Source organism: Haliotis asinina, chromosome 6, assembly GCF_037392515.1.
Source record: "Haliotis asinina isolate JCU_RB_2024 chromosome 6, JCU_Hal_asi_v2, whole genome shotgun sequence".
In the NCBI taxonomy this organism is placed as follows: Eukaryota; Metazoa; Mollusca; class Gastropoda; order Lepetellida; family Haliotidae; genus Haliotis; species Haliotis asinina.
Window position 1 is genome coordinate 13,516,210 of NC_090285.1, and position 19,597 is coordinate 13,535,806.

The 19,597-nt window shown below is 40.1% G+C and overlaps 1 protein-coding gene across 1 annotated transcript; it reads right to left on the bottom strand.

Moving 5' to 3' along the window:
- Positions 1–4,535: 4,535 nt before the first annotated feature.
- LOC137287696 (anoctamin-7-like) lies at positions 4,536–19,049 on the bottom strand. The gene is made up of 15 exons (XM_067820086.1): positions 18,831–19,049; positions 18,169–18,247; positions 16,422–16,526; positions 14,880–15,063; positions 13,401–13,495; positions 12,987–13,105; positions 11,138–11,308; positions 10,578–10,614; positions 10,296–10,405; positions 9,686–9,831; positions 8,901–9,066; positions 7,790–7,919; positions 6,029–6,162; positions 5,082–5,162; positions 4,536–4,607 (listed from the first exon to the last, which is right to left on the bottom strand). Exons 1-15 carry the CDS (start codon positions 19,047–19,049, stop codon positions 4,536–4,538), a joined length of 1,848 nt encoding a protein of 615 aa, XP_067676187.1.
- Between the last annotated feature and the right edge of the window lie 548 nt (positions 19,050–19,597).

Genomic DNA, 19,597 nt, shown 5'->3' on the forward strand with positions numbered 1-19,597 from the left:
ACGCTTGGGGTAAAAGTTTCAAATGGGGTAAAAGTTTCAAATGGGGTAAAAGTTTCAAATGGAGTACTAGTACTTAATAGTGTTTCCAAAGAAGATGGTATTTTTTCCTCAACATCTTATAATCATTCATTCAAAGAAAATGTGTGACTCTGTAGTGTAACATCATTCATTGTTGTTACTGAGAATTCAGTGCTGGCAGAAGAGCCTGGTTTATTAACTTCCAGCCACTTGGCCATATCTGGTGCAAAATAGAAGCCTTCCATTGGTCAACACGTTTGCTCTCAGCCTTTCATGCTCTGCTGTAAAAGTTTTTCACAAATGTTTTCGTTTATTATTATTCTGTGATTCCTGATCTTGCTGAAATCATGCTGAATTTCTAATTTTGCTGTTAAAATATGAAACAACCTGGAAGTTCTGCCTCATTTTGTAAAATTAATAGCTTGATTTACGAAATTAATACCTGCATTTTGTGAGTGTTTTGTTATTGATAAGGCAAGACCAATTTCATTTCATTTGTTTTCTGGATCAATTAGTCGTATTGTTTTCAAGAATTAAGAAAAATATATAAAGCCCCACTCAAAATATATAATCCTAATGTTTGTGTTGGCTAGAACTGTAAACTTACAAGAAATATAGTTTTAGATTGTTTTTTGCTCCATTTACACGTCATAAACGGCCAGAAGAAGAATACTCTTAGTATTTAAAAAGAATATTACTTTAGTGACTTTTTAAATATTTCCTTCTCAACTGCCTTTAGGTTATCTAAGGACAAAAAGCTGTAAAACAAGAAAAGTTGGTCTAGCCTAAATTGGGAACAAAAAAAAAAAAAACAAAGGAAGAAAGACGAGGGACAGGACTCTCCCTTTGATCTTCCTTCCTGCTAATAGAATTTGCAAGTAATATTGGTCACAACTCTCAAGTTATTTATTTATTCTGTGGCAGTAACTATTTATCTGGCATGTTGAAAAATGCTGCTTTTTGCCTCGAACAATTCCAGCTGGGTTAAACTCACGACCAATGGCACATGGTCTGTTGACTCTGATCCGTAAACAAATTATAGTGTTAGCCTGTGTTTACTGGCCTGTTTCATAATGATAGTTTTAAAATGAGTGTACATAATAAAGAGTTGTCTATATTTGGTGATATTTTCTGAACCTATTTTAGCACCCATTTTTGCGTGACATCCATCCATCCATCCATCCATGTTTCATGTTATGAGGGTGGTGGTTATCCTGATGGTTAAAGCGTCCACTCATCACGCTGAAGACTGGGTTTGATTCCTTACATGGAAACAGTCTCTGAAGCCCATTTATGCTGTCCACCGTGATATTGCTGGAATATTGATAAAGGGGCATAAATCTATACTCACTCATGTCGTGAACAGTGGAGTAATGTCTAGAAGTGTGGGCTCGCATGCAGGCAGACTGACAACACTTGTGCAAATATTAGTTTTCTGTCATCGGTGCTATGTTCATGTAGTTTGTTTGGCGAGAGAATAAAAGCTGGGATAAATGGAACCAGAGTTTGTGTGATATTGATGGATTGTCCAGGAGATGAGTTACCATTGCCATCCAGTTGACATGCTGTGATAAATGGAATATAAAGACAAGAATTTTATGGATGTCTTTATTGTGAATGAGGTAGAAAATTCTCAGAAACGACATTTTCAAGTGAAATATAAAAACTTTCAACATAGATTCATTTGAAAAATGAATCTTTTTACTTTACAACAAACTGAACACGACTTACCTGTATTGGATAATATCTTCAGTTTTGCTGCTTTATGTGAATCCGTAGGAAAGTTTAATTGTACAACTGTAAACCCGCAGAACACAAGCCCTCCCTCTCTCCTTCAAGACACACGAACATAAACATATGTCAATACTCTAGTTATTTCATGGTTGTTTGTAAGTCTGAGCTAGACCGTGCAGGGACTGACAAGCGCAAGGAACACTTCATGCAGTCGTGATGTCAATGACGTGCAAGTCACTGAGTACAACTGCACAATACAGTTCAGCATTTGTACAACTCTGCAATGTGACCAAGTGTACCATGTGACATCCATGAACAAGAACACGTACAAGAGCAACTGTACAACACGGCCACGTGTATAACATGGCATTCAAGACCAGTCATACAAAACATACATGAGCATCTGTACAACTTTACAGTGTGACCAAGTGTTACTGCATAAACATGCATGAACATCTGCACAATGTGATCCAGTGCTATAACATAACGTACATAAGCTATACAACGTGACTACGTGCTATAACATAATGTACATGAGGATCTGTACAATGTGACCAAGTGTTACAACATAACATATATGGTCATCTGTGCAACGTGGCCGAGTGTTACAACATAACATATATGAACATCTGTACAACGTGGCCGAGTATTACAACATAACATATGTGAGCATCTGTACAACGTGGCCGAGTGTTACAACATAACATATATGAGCATCTGTACAACTTTACAGTGTGACCAAGTGTTACTGCATAAACATGCATGAACATCTTCACAATGTGATCCAGTGCTATAACATAACGTACATAAGCTATACAACGTGACTACGTGCTATAACATAATGTACATGAGGATCTGTACAATGTGACCAAGTGTTACAACATAACATATATGGTCATCTGTGCAACGTGGCCGAGTATTACAACATAACATATGTGAGCATCTGTACAACGTGGCCGAGTGTTACAACATAACATATATGAACATCTGTACAACGTGACCGAGTGTTACAACATAACATATGTGAGCATCTGTACAACGTGGCCGAATGTTACAACATAACATATGTGAGCATCTGTCTCACATATGATCTAACTGAGTGTTACAACATAACATGCGTGAGCATCTGTACAACGTGGCCGAGTGTTACAACATAACATATGTGAGCATCTGTACAACGTGGCCGAATGTTACAACATAACATATGTGAGCATCTGTCTCACATATGATCTAACTGAGTGTTACAACATAACACGTGTGAGCATCTGTACAACGTGGCCGAGTGTTACAACATAACATATGTGAGCATCTGTACAACGTGACCGAGTGTTACACCATAACATATATGAGGATCTGTACAACGTGACCGAGTGTTACAACGTAACATATGTGAGCATCTGTACAACGTGGCCGAATGTTACACCATAACATATATGAGGATCTGTACAACGTGACCGAGTGTTACAACATAACATATGTGAGCATCTGTACAACGTGGCCGAATGTTACAACATAACATATGTGAGCATCTGTCTCACATATGATCTAACTGAGTGTTACAACATAACATGTGTGAGCATCTGTACAACGTGGCCGAGTGTTACAACATAACATATGTGAGCATCTGTACAACGTGACCGAGTGTTACACCATAACATATATGAGCATCTGCACAACGTGGCCAAGTGTAGAACAAAACATGGATGTCCAACTGCACAGCATGACACACAATGAGAGGCGAATAACGTGGTAGGGTGATCAGCCTCGCAGACTTGGTTGATGCCGATGCTCATGATATTGATCATTGGATTTATTGTCCAGACTGGAGACCGCCGCCACATAGCTATATTGCTGAGTGCTGCGTCAAACAGCAAACAAGAAATCATGACACGCAACTAACAAGAAATCATGACACGGGACTAACAAAAATCATGACACACATGACAACTGTACAATATGGAATGTGCATGAAACTACAACGTGAAAGTACCGAAGGTAGCACAGTTTCGTACACTGAAACACGCCAGGAACCCATTTCGGCGGTCCGTTTCCACTTATGTTCTTTGCACCATGCCCGTGGTCGATGGCTCCACAAATATGGCTATCATCTTAGCTTAGCATCACTTCCGGTTTTCCTCTCACATTTAGGCGTGACAAAATGGGAATGTTGGTTTGTGCGGTCGTGAACAAAACTCACTCATTCACTTACTGACTAATTGGCCGACAAGTCCCATGTTGTATCTGTTCTCCAACAACTTATCCTTGGCGTAAGTATTGAATAAAACAGATTCGGTGTTCAGACTCTCTGGAACTCTAGTGACACGGAGTTTTGCTCATTCCTTCCAGCTCGCCTCTTTACACCATACTGCAATCTATTTGGGGTATCGATGACTCTGGCGTGCAACACCATTTTGTTCTACCACCCTCCCTCAGCACTACAGCTTTGAACCTTCGTAAATGGCCTTGACACTATTCGTACATCTTGAACCTTTGTAAATGGCCTTGACACTCTTCGTACATCCTCAACTTTCGTAAATGGCCTTGACACTATTCGTACATCCTCAACCTTCGTAAATGGCCTCGACACTATTCGTACATCCTGAACCTTTGTAAATGGCCTTGACACTATTCGTACATCCTGAACCTTTGTAAATGGCCTTGACACTATTCGTACATCCTACACTCGTGTATCTTCAGTTCAAATAGCGTTATATATGGAAAACTGCATCCTGTGATTGCTGACCTGGGCGGCATCATGTGGCCTCTAGTGACTGCTGTTTCAGTCAAACTGAACTGGTGTTTTCTTCAACTCCATCGTTGTCGGACTGGAAGACCCGTTGGTGGACATCCTTCTCCTGAAACAGGTAAAATATGATACAGCGGTATAATGAACATAAACCTTGTTTCAACTTGGCAGTTCTTTAAGCCCTCGCAGCAATTTTCCAGTAATATCACATCTGAAATGGACTTTACACATGGTACCCATGGTAACATGCTGTGACGTTACATGTTGCTACTGGTCGTCCCATGGGTGCAGTTAGCCATGGTAACATGCTGTGACGTTACTTGTTGCTACTGGTCGTCCCGTGAGTGCCGTGTCTTGTGATTCGGAATTATCTGAAGCAGCAGCAGCAGAAGAACCTTCTGAGCTGTTTTTCTTAGTGCTGCCACCATCGGCCGCCAGTTGAAAGTAACCTCACGTCATTTTAAACCTTGACCCTTAGGACCATCACCAACTCGTCAGAGTGGAACTCTTCTTTGTGAAGGAATATCCAAGGACAGGTGTATTTTATGTCGTAATTCACGGGTGTGGAAGATGGTGGAATTACCTTACGTATCGCCTCGTTGACACTGGACGGCACGTCCGGGATCATAAAGGCCAGAATGTACTTCAACACAAACACTATGTGCTGGAATAAACAGTTTCATGTTAGGCCGTGAGGAGATAATATATGTATATCACTAAAATACTTAGATTTCATACAACTTAAGTTGATGCCAATCTGAGATAAGACATTGCCCAGTCTACGTAAACTTAACCTCAGTACTTTTCGTTACACTCCACTACTGAGTCTAACTAAACCTTATGGAAAGTCGCGTCAGGTAACCTTTCAGATTGTCCAATCAGAATACAACTTACCAAATCGCAAAAGTGGACATTCGCACACACCTCTGAAACTTTTTATCTCAAATAAGTTCGTATCCGAACGATTCCGATTGTTATTTAGCGTACTCTCGCTTTCGGGTGATGCACACGGCACACGTTACAACCATGACAACGGTGAGTAAACAGTCGCTGAAAATAGTGTTTTGGGCAATATTCAAGGATGTCATCTTGCGGGAATGTTAGCTAATGGTAAATCTGCGTCAGTGACCTGAATATTTTGCAAGTCCCTCCGATCCCTAAGTAGTAGCTGTTGCCTGATTGGTTAAATCTATTTAACCGTCTCGCTTTTGGTCGGACGGTCATAGGTCGCTTAAAGGTTACCTGACGCGACCTTCTGCTAGCGTTTGCTAGATTCCGCGGTGGAGTGTAACGAATAACACTGAGACTGACTTTACTTAGGCTGGATTTTGCCAGCTCTGATACGAGGACGGATCCATCAAACATCTTGAAATGCAGGTACTAATAACTGAACAAAGGTGATTTAAAACGGATATTACGACATTGTGTGATACTCGATTCTGATTGGCTGATAGCTCAACACGACACTGACATGTTCGGTTCATAGATTAAGATTTATAGGACTACAAAACTGAAAACAGTACGCAATACCTCAAACACGACGGCAATGATGACCTTCGCCAGCAGGTCACAACCTTGGGCCCACGAGGAGGTGAAGGCCACAAGGTAGGCGTTGGAGATGACAGCAACGAAGTTGAGGAAGGTCAGGATGGAGTACCATATACCTGTTGGGACAGTCTCACAGTCCATGAACCACATTATTTCACGTACCGCCTAACCATTTCTTTCTTTTTTTCTGAGTCCCCAAAGGAAGCAAGTCTAGAATTCCCCAGGTTCTGAATCTGCCATCTCAGTTGGGCTCCTTTTCAATTTAAATGGGATTATTTGTCACCCAAAGAACATTTATTCAGAGACTAAGCTTTAGTGTATTGTTGGCACCACACTAATGTTATGAAGTGGCTGCATCAGACATGTGCATTTTACGTATACTGTTCAAAAACCGAAACGCATAGACGACAAATGTGTAGAGAAAATGTATTTTCAAACACGTATAACTCGTCCACAAATAGACTTTAGTGCCTGAAAGATGAAGGTAATGTCTATACAACCATGTGGATATTTTTAGATAACGGAGACACTAAGTGCGATGGTGACGACGTAGCACGACCATGATGTCGGGTCTCCTGGTCTCAGACCAACCTCTTTCAACCTGTCCCATACAGTTTGACTGGATATCCTCTGAAGTCAACGCACCCTGGCTGCTGTGCTCTGACACGTGGCAGTGTGAGATCACGCACCTGTATTCCCCGAATGTACGGGTCCTGTGATCCAGTGGTAACTCGAGGTCTGCCTGTACGGGGACAGTCATTTGTTATACCTGTTTGGTTGCAACGAGCTGCAAGCCATGATATCTCACATTCAGCTACTGGCAACAGAAGGTGTGACTTGACCTTGACTTGAAACTCCTTCAAAACGAATTCCAATTTCTGAAAGTCGTCTGGATTTTGATTGCCAAGCAGTGAATGCTGCACAATTTCAACTGGTGATTTCTGTTGCGTTGTAGTGATGCCTTTTTAATCCTCGTAAAAATCTCATAAAAGTGAACAAATTCAGGAAATATCGAATTTGTATTTGTGCAGTTGTGTAAAAACATGTTATCAACACCACTGTAACATATTTTTACGATTGTACGAACACAATAGGTAGTTAAGAGATATTTATAAAAAATAGAAATCGCCTATGCGTTTCTTTTGGGGGATAGTATAAACTGAATGAAAGATAGACGCCCAAATCCAGTTACAATAAGGAACCAAAAATGGTAGCATGTGTATCAAAGAAACAATAAAAAAGTAAAAGATTCAGTAACTATAAAAACATTAATTACATGGATTACCCTCAAACAAACAATTGTGCATTACTAAAATGCAAATAACACATGCCAAAACAGAAAATAGATAACAAGCATACTAATAATAAATTTGAAACAAATATGCAAACGTTTTCAATATCTTAAAACATGACAGGCATGTTGAAAGAGGAACGTTTGAACTAAAATACTGAAAACAGAAATATAGTGTGAAAAATAAATAATTTCCAAGCAAAGATGCTAAGAGGCTTTCATACTTATTACTGTAACATTCGCAACAGTAAATGCTTATTTTCACTGATATTAACCAAAAATTTTCACTTAACAACCAATTTCAAGAGTTGTGAAGAAAACCCATCATGCTTTTTGTTCTGTTCTTAACTAAAGCGAAGTTTTGTTAAAATAGAACACCACGGACCGTTTATCTGGCTAATTACAGATTTAAGCGCTATAATTATACATTAAATTCCAAGGCTTTGACTCACCAATATCTTTGGCAACATAGGCAAGTGGCCTTCTGTAGACGTGAAGCATCCTCTTGCCGTCTACACGGAGATCCACGATGTTCATCACCATGGCAACCAACGGAGCCAAGGGGAAGGACGCCGCGAACAGCTGTATCCCATAATAGTTACTTTCAGTACTCCACTTGTGATGGTCAAATTTTATTTTGTTCACGATGTGCAAAATTGTTTGTCACAAGGAAGCGTATATCTAACTAAATGTTGACTGGGCATTACTACACTAACGAACTGTGGCTGGCACGGATGAACATGAGGCGTGTCTTTCTAAATATTTAAGTGTCATAAAACAGTTTTCACAATTAGAGAAAAAAACCTCAAAACATAATATAATTTCACCCTCCTACGTCCTTGTTGGTCGAGACGCATAAGGTTCGGGATAGAATAGGCCTTCAGCAACCCATGCTTGCCACAAAAGGCGACTATGCTTGTCGTAAGGGGCGACTAACGGGATCGGGAGGTCAGGCTCGCTGACTTGATTTACACATGTCATCCTATTCCATTTGCGTTGATCGATGCTGATGATGTGGATTAGCGGATTGTCTGGTCCAGACTGGATAATATAAAGATCACAACCATATCCTAACCTTGTTGTTCATCGTATTACTTAAGGTAAATTTACACATATATCATTTTTTCACAAGCTGCAACCCAGTGTTATTTACACTATACCAAGTGTGACCCGTCACCACACGTGTTGCAATTGGTCATCAGTAACCCATGGTTGTCGTAAAACGGAATCGGGTGGCCAGGCTAGCTGCCTTTCTTTACACATGTCATCGAATCCCTATTGCCTAGAAAGATGCTCATAATGTTGATCACTGGGTTGTATTGTCCAGAGTCAATTACTTACAAAGCACCGTTGTATACCTAAAATATTGCCTAGGATGCTCATAATGTTGATCACTGGGTTGTATTGTCCAGAGTCAAATACTTACAAAGCACCGTTGTATACCTAAAATATTGCGAGGTTAACAAACAAACAAAAAGGCAACACTAAAGCCACAAAATATCGCAATATTGTTCAACGCAGCGTCAATTCTAAGTCCCTCACTCACTCAGATATCCTACTCACCATCAGGTATCCGTACTGTATCACTTTCTCTGTGTATTCCCCTAGTGTGAAGTCATCCAGCTCGGGTTTCTCCCACTCTTTACGTAAGATGGTGCCAATATCTGTCTCACACTGTTTCGGTCCGGTCATGTTGGACTTGCACCATCTATAGCACTGTTTTACTAAACTGCAATGTAGCGTATATACTGCTTAAAATAGTTACAGAAATTCTTTCAGACTACTATAGAGGCGGTAGGGTAGCCTAGTGGTTAAAGTGTTCGCTCGTCAAGCGGAAGATCCGGGTTCGAATTCCCTCATAGGTACAATGTGTAAAGCAATATGCCAGCGATATCAAGGAAGGGGACACCAGAAATGGGCTTCGCACATTGTACCCATATGGGGACTCGAACCCGAATCTTCCGCGTGACGAGCGAATGCTTACCGCAATGCTACCCAACCATCCCCGTAATAGCATCATTTGTTGTTTTACGCTGCACCCAGCAATATTTCGGCTCTGTGGCGGCGGTCTGCAAATAATCCAGTCTGGACCAGACAATCCAGTGATCAACAGCATGAGCATCAATCTACGCAACTGGGGCACGATGACATGTGTGAACCCAGTCAGCCAGCCTGGCAACCTGATCCCGTTAGTCGCCTTTTACGACAATCTGGGGTTGCAGCAGATCAATTCTAATCTAAAATATTGGACAGATATTGGGTGTATACATTATGCGAAACCGTATTTAGTCGGTTTGTCTGTCTGACACTGTTTCGTCGGATCATCAAAATCAAATGAACCATCTTACGGTCGAACGACATCAAGGATAAACTTGATGACGGACTTGGCTACCATCAGAGCGATGACTTGGAAGGTCAGCTGGGACATACACGTTCCTAGACAGGTGTCCCTGTAGTTCCCGCCTCGACCAATCACAACTGACATGTCTACCCTCTGTAAATACACAACAGGTAAATACATCACTAAACATGTTCCTAAACCGACTGAATATTTTACATTGTGTGAATAGCATGGGTCCTATAGATTTCTAGTTTGCAATATGTATAGTACGTTAGACTTCTTTATGCGCATTGATACACCTTTCGCTCTTTGTGTTTGAAATGGTATACATAATGACGTGTTTTGAGCATGTATTGCAGAAAGGGTTTATACTCATTACATACTGAGGGGAAAAAATAAGGGATCACAATGAACATCAAGGTTTCGACTTACGCTGTACGATACAAACGTACATTTTCCCTTTCATATGATCTCTTAATTTGTCCCTCAGTATACATACTACGCTTAGTTGATATCAATCACTGAATTGTTTGGTCCAGATTCGATCATGTATAAATCACTGCCATACAGTCAAAATTATGCACAATAATGCGTATAATAAACAGGAAAGGGTTTACCTCTAACATGAAAGCGATGTAGAAACAGGAGGAGTAACTATTAGCAAACTGGAATGCAAACAGCTTCATTATTAGCGCGTCGTCATGCTGTGACTGACTCTTGTGATTCTCTGAAATAAACCAAACATAAAACTATATACATAAATACATAAGTGAGTGAGTAATAGATAAACAGATAGTACAAAATATACAAAATAGATAGATAGATAGATAGATAGATAGATAGATAGATAGATAGATAGATATGACAATCTTTAGGATCGGTGTTTTATGAAATATTACCTTTTTCGGTCAGCCAGACGGCAACATATTTGTACAGCTGGAAAGCACAAAATAACACAACATGACACAATACAAATTGACGTAATGATGTAATGATGTAACATCAAAACCAGAGTAGTAGTGGAACTGTTTGTTTGTGGTCTGACCACACCCACACAAACGACTGATTATATTTACAGGTGGTCTTGGTTGATGGATATTATACCTGTGGCATTAAACTTGGCACTCAGACAGTCAACACAAAGGCGGTATTTTGTTCTCAAGATGAACTTAACCCTTGACTAGATCAGTAACAATCTTGAGCTTTGAGTGTGCATCCGATGATGATGATGGTGGTGATGATGATGATGATGATGATGATGATGATGAAGATGAAGATGAAGATGAAGATGATGACGTCGACGATGACAGTGATGATAACAACGACAGCGGTGATGATGAGGAACCATGACATTATAGTTGTGATGGTGACGGTGATGACGTCGACGTCAGAGATGATGATAAGTCGACGACAGCGATGATAATAATGATCTCAACGACGGCAATGATGATGATCTCACCTTCCCCAGAATCGTGATGGAGATAGCGTTGAGGAACGATGACATTACAGTTGTGAGGATGAGACACTCCTGGTCGTTGTAGCCCGGACATACGTCTATCCTTAAAGTGATTTTGTAGATAACCACACCGACAACACTCGCCACCACCACGACGACCTGCACATACAGAAACTAATATATGACATCTCGGGAAATATATATCAGCTCTCTATATCATCTTTCATCCTTTTGTGGAGATATAAATGAACATATACACACGAAAAAGAGTGTCGCAACACACTTTTTTCATAGCCCTTTATATTCATAATTATAATTATTTGTATAATCATTTTGACCCTTTTACAGTTATTTAGAAATGAATGTAAAATTTACATCATCAACGTTCAGAGCTACAACAAATGACAACTTGTAGGGTGGATGGAGCCCTACTAAGAATCACAAGACTGTTGTAGCATGTTTAACACAGTCATAGTGGCTTCCACATCATTATTTGCCTGACAGGAAGGCCCGAAATCGAATAATATCGGAGGGGTAGTGGACAAAACGACCTGTCAGACGCCCGTTGCTACAAGGCCTGGTATACTCCCCTTGCGCTACTTCCGGTATTAAGCTGGTTCCGTGCTCCCTTTGCGCGCACAAACTTGCTGTATGCGAGACGGGGCCCAACTTACTTCTGGCACCAGATTTATATTGATAAGTGCATATTCAAGAACCGGTTCTGGTTCCAAATTGCGCGACTGAAAAATATGAATTCACTCGACCAAACAAGTGTAAAGCCATTCTTGGCGGTCACATCTGTTGACAGTAGTAAAAGCTGGCTATTTTGTGTATATCTAGATCGGAAATGTGTTATTCCTGCAACGATTGTCGGTTCCTTATTGTTGTCTGACAACCATGAGACCATTTGAAAAAGTATGAAACGTTCTTTGTCACCGGAACTACTGAGATCTCGCGGAGTGCCATGCCCTAGTTACGAGTCCTATTAACAGTAACCCGTGAAGGTCCACGGCAGGCCTTCAGCAACCCATGGTTGCCATAAGAGACGATTCTGCTTGTGAGAGGGGACTAACGGCATCGGGTGGCCAGGCTCGCTGACTTGGCTGGCACATGTCATCGGTTCCCAACTGCGCAGATCAATGCTCATGCTGTTGATCACTGGATTCTTTGGTCCAGACTCGATTATTTACAGAGCGCCACTATGTAGCTGAAATTGCTGAGTGCGGCGTAAAACTAAACCCCCTCACTCCTATTGCCAGCAAACAAAGGAGTGCGACCACGCAACTGAGAAAGTGAATGTGGAGGAAAGTCAGGGATTTTACTGCTGTTGGTGGAGGTTACACCAGATATTGACTTTGTGTTCCGTTATTCATACTTATGTGATTTCCTGAAGTTTGTATACCAGAACCTTGAAAATGACCGCTTTTTTAGCATCATACGACCACAGTTATCAGCTCTACAAAAGGAATTTTCCCTCGTTTGCTTCTTTGAAAAGATCAACATTTTCGATTTATGGGTTTCGATTTGCCATTTAATTATTGCTTTAGGGTAATTTTTTCAAGACAGTAAATCAAATTTACGTTTTGCTATGGTTAATGGTAACATATTGATACTGTGAGAGCAGGTTGTTGCGATACTATCTTCCAAGAGTATATACCCTAGAAAGGAAGACATTTCCTTACCGTGAGTACAGCAACCGCCACCGATATGGAAATTCGCCCACACTGCAATAGTGTTTTACTTATACCCTACAAGAGAATAACAAATATTAGGCCAAACTTAACGAATCTTCATGAATATCATTTTTTCTCCTTTTTTATAAAAAATAATTGTGTTTGACTGTGTTACTAACTGAAGTATCAGGTTCGTTGTAGTCAGGCCTGTCAGGCTCGGTGACCTGCAAATCCTTCACGTCCCACTCGAAGGCAAGCGTGGCCGACTTCCTCTTCCAGAACTCCAAGAAGAGTGTGCCTGTTTAAACCAACATTTAATCTGGCATTAATTAAGCGTAGCAAACGTGGCAACGTTGTGTTAAGCGTTCGTTTACGGACCGCCGCCATACAGCTGGAATATTGACGAGTGGGGCGCCAAACAACAAACAAACCGAAACAAAACAGAAATAATTAATTTCACTACCCATTAATAGATAATCCAGAAATTCAACACAAACAGTCGCTTTGGATTAACGAGTGGTCACTGCACGCTTCATTTACCACTATTCGCCCACATTACGTCGCCCAATGTTTGACGAAAATCGACTACTTACCCCAAATACATACCAGCATTGCGAAGAATGGGGTGGCGTCATTGTCGAATGTTAATTGAATAAAGTTCATCAGTTCAGATAATTTCATTTTGATCCTGAAAATAAATTCAGCAGATCATAATACACTTGTTCGTAGTTATCAAAAGACGTCTAAAAACTGCAGCACTTCGGGGCTATCGTCACTCAGCAAACAAAAAGGAATAATGAAAAAATATCTAGCTCGTTTCTGTTCATATATTGGTATGGAAATAAAAATGCATGTACCGTCTTTGAAGAACTTACCCCTCTGTGCCATTGGTCGACCTGACGCCGTTTCTGTGCACACTGTGGATGGAGTACATGGATTAGTATAGCGCTTTACAAGTATGAGATGAGCGACGACTTGATAACTGACCCCAATTTGCATATATGGAAACGCCCTCCAGAACATTACATTTGAAACAAGAGGGAAACAGGTTGTCGGTTAAATATTGAAATGTTCAGTTTCCTCGTGCGAATCGTGTCGTGATGGTGTCTCGCTGAACTAAATCGCTCTAAGAGACACATGTTAAACAGTAGTGGTATTGATTTCACGTCATGGTCAGCATGTATTGCATGTGCTTAATCGGCAGACTACCTGTAGCAGCCAAGTGTATTCCTCCTGATTACGTGCCCGCCTCTTGTCACAAACGCGTTCATTGCGCTGCCTCGTCTAATTCTCGTCAAGCAGTAGATTTAGACTGCTTGTTTTAATCCGAACGACCGTAGGTTAGGGCCATATGAGTGAGGTAATATAAGATATTGCATTGGACTTCAATTGTGTCACTAATGCGTCTAAGCTGGACATTATACATCGCAATTTCTGTTTCATGAGGCCAAAAATCTGCAGAAATAACAATTACACCATGCACAGATTATGCATAAAGACATTGTAATGCACTATGTGATGAGAAAGGATGAAAAAATGGACATATCACTTGGCGTTTTCTAGAAAAACGTTATATTGATTAGGTATTTGACCCTTGAAGGGGTCGGGGTAGAATAGGTCTTCAGCAACCCATGCTTGCCACAAAAGGCGACTCTGCTTGACGTAAGGGGCGACTAACGGGATTGGATGGTCAGGCTCGCTGACTTGCTCGCTTGATGACACATGTCATCGGTTCCCAGTTGCGCAGATCGATGCTCATGCTGTTGATCACTGGATTGTCTGGTCTAGACTCGATTATTGACAAACCGCCGCCATATAACTAAAATAGTGCTGAGCAGCGTAAAACTAAACTCACTCACTCACTCTCAGAAATGTGACCGAAAGAAGGCTGAGCTTACCTGACTGAGAGTCCAACACCATAGAAAAAAACAATCACACCAATAAGTAATGGTATCCACAGCCACGTGATAAAAAATCCTATCCATGCAAAATAAAAAGCTATCTTTTCCCCGAAATAGTTTCTGATTTTCCAGAGTGGTTGAAACTTATAGCAGTTCCTAAATGATGCCCACTTTTGCTCCATGTCAGTGTATTCCTCGTAGTCGTTGCTATAGGCAATATTGTCCTTAGTGCTGGTATTGTGGACTTCGGTTTTGCGATTGGAATGGTTCCTGGAAGTACTGGAACTTCTGTTGTCGCTGTATGACGCTCCGAGTGTGATTGCGTGGGGGATAAGGCAGCCTTTCAGGGGTACCGCTGTCAAAATATAAAACCATGGAGTAACTATTTTGTCATTTACGTCAAATAGTTTCATAATTTAAGAACGTTTTACTGTTTAAGAGAATTGAAATAAAAACAAATTCAATTCATTTCTTATTTTTCTTGAACTGACTGGATATGAGCTCTACTGGGGTCCGAGTTGAATAAAATAACATTGTTGTCCAGGAAGGTGGATAAGTCCAATATTGACACATGTGGCTACAGTCAGTGTTCATTGGTCAAGTAATATGACGTCACATTCATGCACAGTGTAGTATGACGTAATTTGATACCAAGAAATGTCTTCTAAAGTATTCTTGTTGTCAGACAATACTTCATTTCCCCATTGGGAAAAACAAACAAACAAACAAACAAACATCAGTATCTGTCCCGCACTGAATGAGAGTAGACGATTCTGCGTGTAAGCAATGAAGTTATTATGAGTCATACTCCATTATGAAGCATACTCATCCGTATATCATACATGTATTGATACGATACTATTAACAACAAGTATTGTCGGACAGATTCCGGAAAATACTTTATTTATTCACTATAAATAGTTTTGAGTTCACCAAAACACATATATTTATCTAAAAAACAAATACAACATAGGTTTAAATCTGTTGTAAAATCACAAACGTTAACATACCTTTAGCCTTAAACCGAGCTGCAGTGTATTCCGAAAGAATACGATGTGCCTGTATGAAGATATGAGATGGATGAAAAAGTTACAGTTAGATTGTAAAATCACTATGAGCGTCATATTGTGTAACAACGATCAATACACTTCAGTCATGTCATGAAATTTTACTTAGTAACTTAATCTACTAATGTATGAACCACATACCATTATGACGTATACATACGTACGTATACATGTATATCTAACATTTAACATTGTTATGAACTGTACCAGTATTTTAAGCTCTTATCCCCAGTATACTGTGATGATGCATGGACGGTGATCTGCTTGTCTGCCATTAACGTTTTCCCAATTGTTTGAAATGTGTTTTGATAAGAATGTACAATATGTGTTTTGATAAGAATGTACAATATGTGTTTTGATAAGAATGTACAATGTGTGTTTTGATAAGAATGTACAATATGTGTTTTGATAAGAATGTACAATATGTGTTTTGATAACAATGTACAATATGTGTTTTGATAAGAATGTACAATATGTGTTTTGATAACAATGTACAATATGTGTTTTGATAAGAATGTACAATATGTGTTTTGATAACAATGTACAATATGTGTTTTGATAACAATGTACAATATGTGTTTTGATAACAATGTACAATATGTGTTTTGATAAGGTTTCATTATCACATGAATTTTGGTCTACATACTCACAAGTAAAGATCTTAATGATGGCCTGAAGAAAGTGTGTTCGTTGTCAAAGCCATGGAATTTGTCCCCCTTGCAGTGTACGAATGGCGCGCTGATGAAGTCGTCTGCAACAGTGGAGTAGTTGTGTAGGAAGGGATACTGCAACGATGACGTTGATGATGATGGAGGGGCTGGTACACACGACGTAGTTCCATGATGTCGTGAATACATGTGATTCGAGAAACAAATTTTTGGTGAACCGAGATTCGAACTCAGACATGGGTTCCTCATGAGCCCAAGGGACACAACTCAGTGATTTGCTACCTCCAGATAATGGAGGAATGTAGGGTATACTAAACACGTCGAAATATAAATGATGTTAGGGCGAATAAGGTGATGAATAAAAAACAACATAATATATTTAAAACATATTTACATGTAAAAAATCCATGCCAGTACATACGTAACAGGATCCTGGTCAATTATATCAAGCTGTAAAAATACATTTTACTACATCAAAACAGCGCAGTATTTGTAGAGTAACGATACGTTTTGTAGAACATCCAGTACTTTATTCACAGAATCTAATTCAAATTATGCGAAGCAAATACAATCGACAAAGAGAGGAAATCTCTGTCAAAAGCAGACACATTTGTACAATTGTGACATTTCATAGCAAATATTTGTTTTAGCTGTTTATTACTGCTGTACGATATTGTTTGTAAACTCATCGACTCCGGACGAGACAATCCAGTGACTGTCACCAGGCGATTAGATGGCAGAGCATAATAAGGTGTTTATGACTCACTATGAAATAGTGATGATACCAGGTGTTCTCGAAAAGGTGAGCGTGTCCTGTCTCACCTGTGTCACCCGTCATAAACATATGCTAAGTCTAGTCAGTTGTTACCTGGACTGATTGAGGATGATGGTGTGAGTATGGATTTACATCGGACATCATATTTGTCAAAGTTTTATCAAATAAAGAAATTTTCTCCGCGTCTACTATAAAACTTGTAGAGAACTTTACCGTGGCCTTGAATGTATCATACGACTGAGCGATGATACGATATGAATGAATGATATATAAGCATTTCACATGTACGTGTACAAGACATTTTATCTTACCTCACACATAAATATCGTTTTCTGATTAGCTACGCGTTGTTCTGTTATCTTCGATGTACCCCACTTACAAGCGAGGTATATTGCAATGTACCCCGCTGCCAATGGAAACCCATTCGGTACTTCGTGATAGGACTTCTTCATCTCGAATAACATTGAAGCACGCATGATGCACGGATATTACCGATGTTTTGTGAATCGACTGGAGGGAGAAAACTCTAAATTTGTTTCTCTTCTGTCGACTACAAAATCTAGCGATGGCTACGAAACGGTAATCTTCGTATTCCAATTAAAAATTTTGACAAAACGTTCAAATGTAGTCCTTTTGAATAGTACGAAGATGAATTACACCACGGTGATTGTACAGAGACAATATCTGCGGGACTAAAAAGCAAGATATAAGACTTAAATAGTTTGATTCACACAGATTGTCTGAAGTGTTCAATCATATACCCATGCTTCAAACATTTCAAAATTAACATGTAGGTGCTCAGTAAGATAAATACGTTGTTCACTGGTGCCCCGGGGCCCATGAGTTGATGTACCCTCGATGTTTGTTTATGTTTCCTTGGACCGAAAAACATCGAGGGTAAAATAACCCATCCCCCCTCGTGACCAGTGAACAACTTAACATATACAGACCTTCATTGTCTGTTGCAAGGTGATCGTCAAGGAATGTCTCAATGGACAGGCAGGTTGACTCCAACTTTTCCGCCAGCTCCTGAACAAAATATATATCTACATTTGGAGTGACTCAAACATACAAACCACCATTGAGACTGAGGGAATAATACGTTTTAGACAATGCGCAGGATTTCAGAGCTGATGATTAATGTATAAGCCACGGACGGGACTTGTATTTGATGCCGGTGTTGACAGCATGGACGAGACAGACCTCCTCCTACACTTTTCAATCGTGTATCTTCATGAAGAAGTGATTTCAGTTAAACAGATTGTTATGACGCCACATAACAATACCACAAAACTATATATATATCATTTTTTTATGATATTATCCGTCTATACAATGGGTATATTCTCAGTTATATGGTCGTCTATGCATACAAGAGATATCTATTCCACAGGAGAGGTACTAAGTCATTGAGTATGGTTTTACATCGTCTTTAGCAATATTCCATCACTATCACGGCAGGTGACGCCAGAAATGGCCTTCATACATTGTACAGAGGTCATCGGCGTGGCGAGAAAACGCTGTAGTATATACCCCACATACCCTCATAACTGATATGCTAGCTGGTGTATTCACGAATGGATTTACCGTGATGAGAGTGTAATGAACTTACATTCTTTAGAGGCATCTGGAGCTTCATCCTCTCAGCTTCCCTGCAGAGTCCCACGAAGCTACAGCGGAGCAGGACATATTGGGTGTCGGAGACTATGTCCGCGACCAAGTCCACACTGAACCCTTGGGCTTTTAAACACTCAATGTGGGATTTTTGCTTTTCTGGGTTAGAAATACGAAGCACCAAGTCTGCCTTTATTAGCTTTTGCATTTCTGCCATTTTGGCTCAGAACAGTTGCCTGGAAATGAAAAGCAGACCTTCAGACCACAGGATATTTACTTTCTGATCATCGAAAGAAAACCTTTTGGTGTCGCTCTTCGGTGTTGGCCGTGAGTCTTCTTAAATGATATTGAGTGAGTGGGGAGTGAGTAGGGAGTGTGGTTTTAACGCCGCGTTTAGCAAAATGCCAACAATATTACAGCGGGGATACTCGGAATGGACACATTGTACCCATGTGGGGACTCGAACCCAGGACGAGCGACCACCTTAACCAGTATACTACGCCATCGCTCCCTTTTTGCATATAGTGCCATATTACTACGGGGGACACCAAATATGGACAGCCGTTGTTCATTCCTGGATTCGAACTTTGAGACAACGGTTTAACCAGTAGGGTACCTAACAATAAATAAAGGAGCAAATTATGACGTAAATATCACGTTCAGGTACATATATTGTAAGTAACATGTTAAAAGTTATAACGACTGTGAAGAGTTCACCTGTTGAAATGACGCATAAAAATGAGAGGTGACAAAGGTGACGAACAT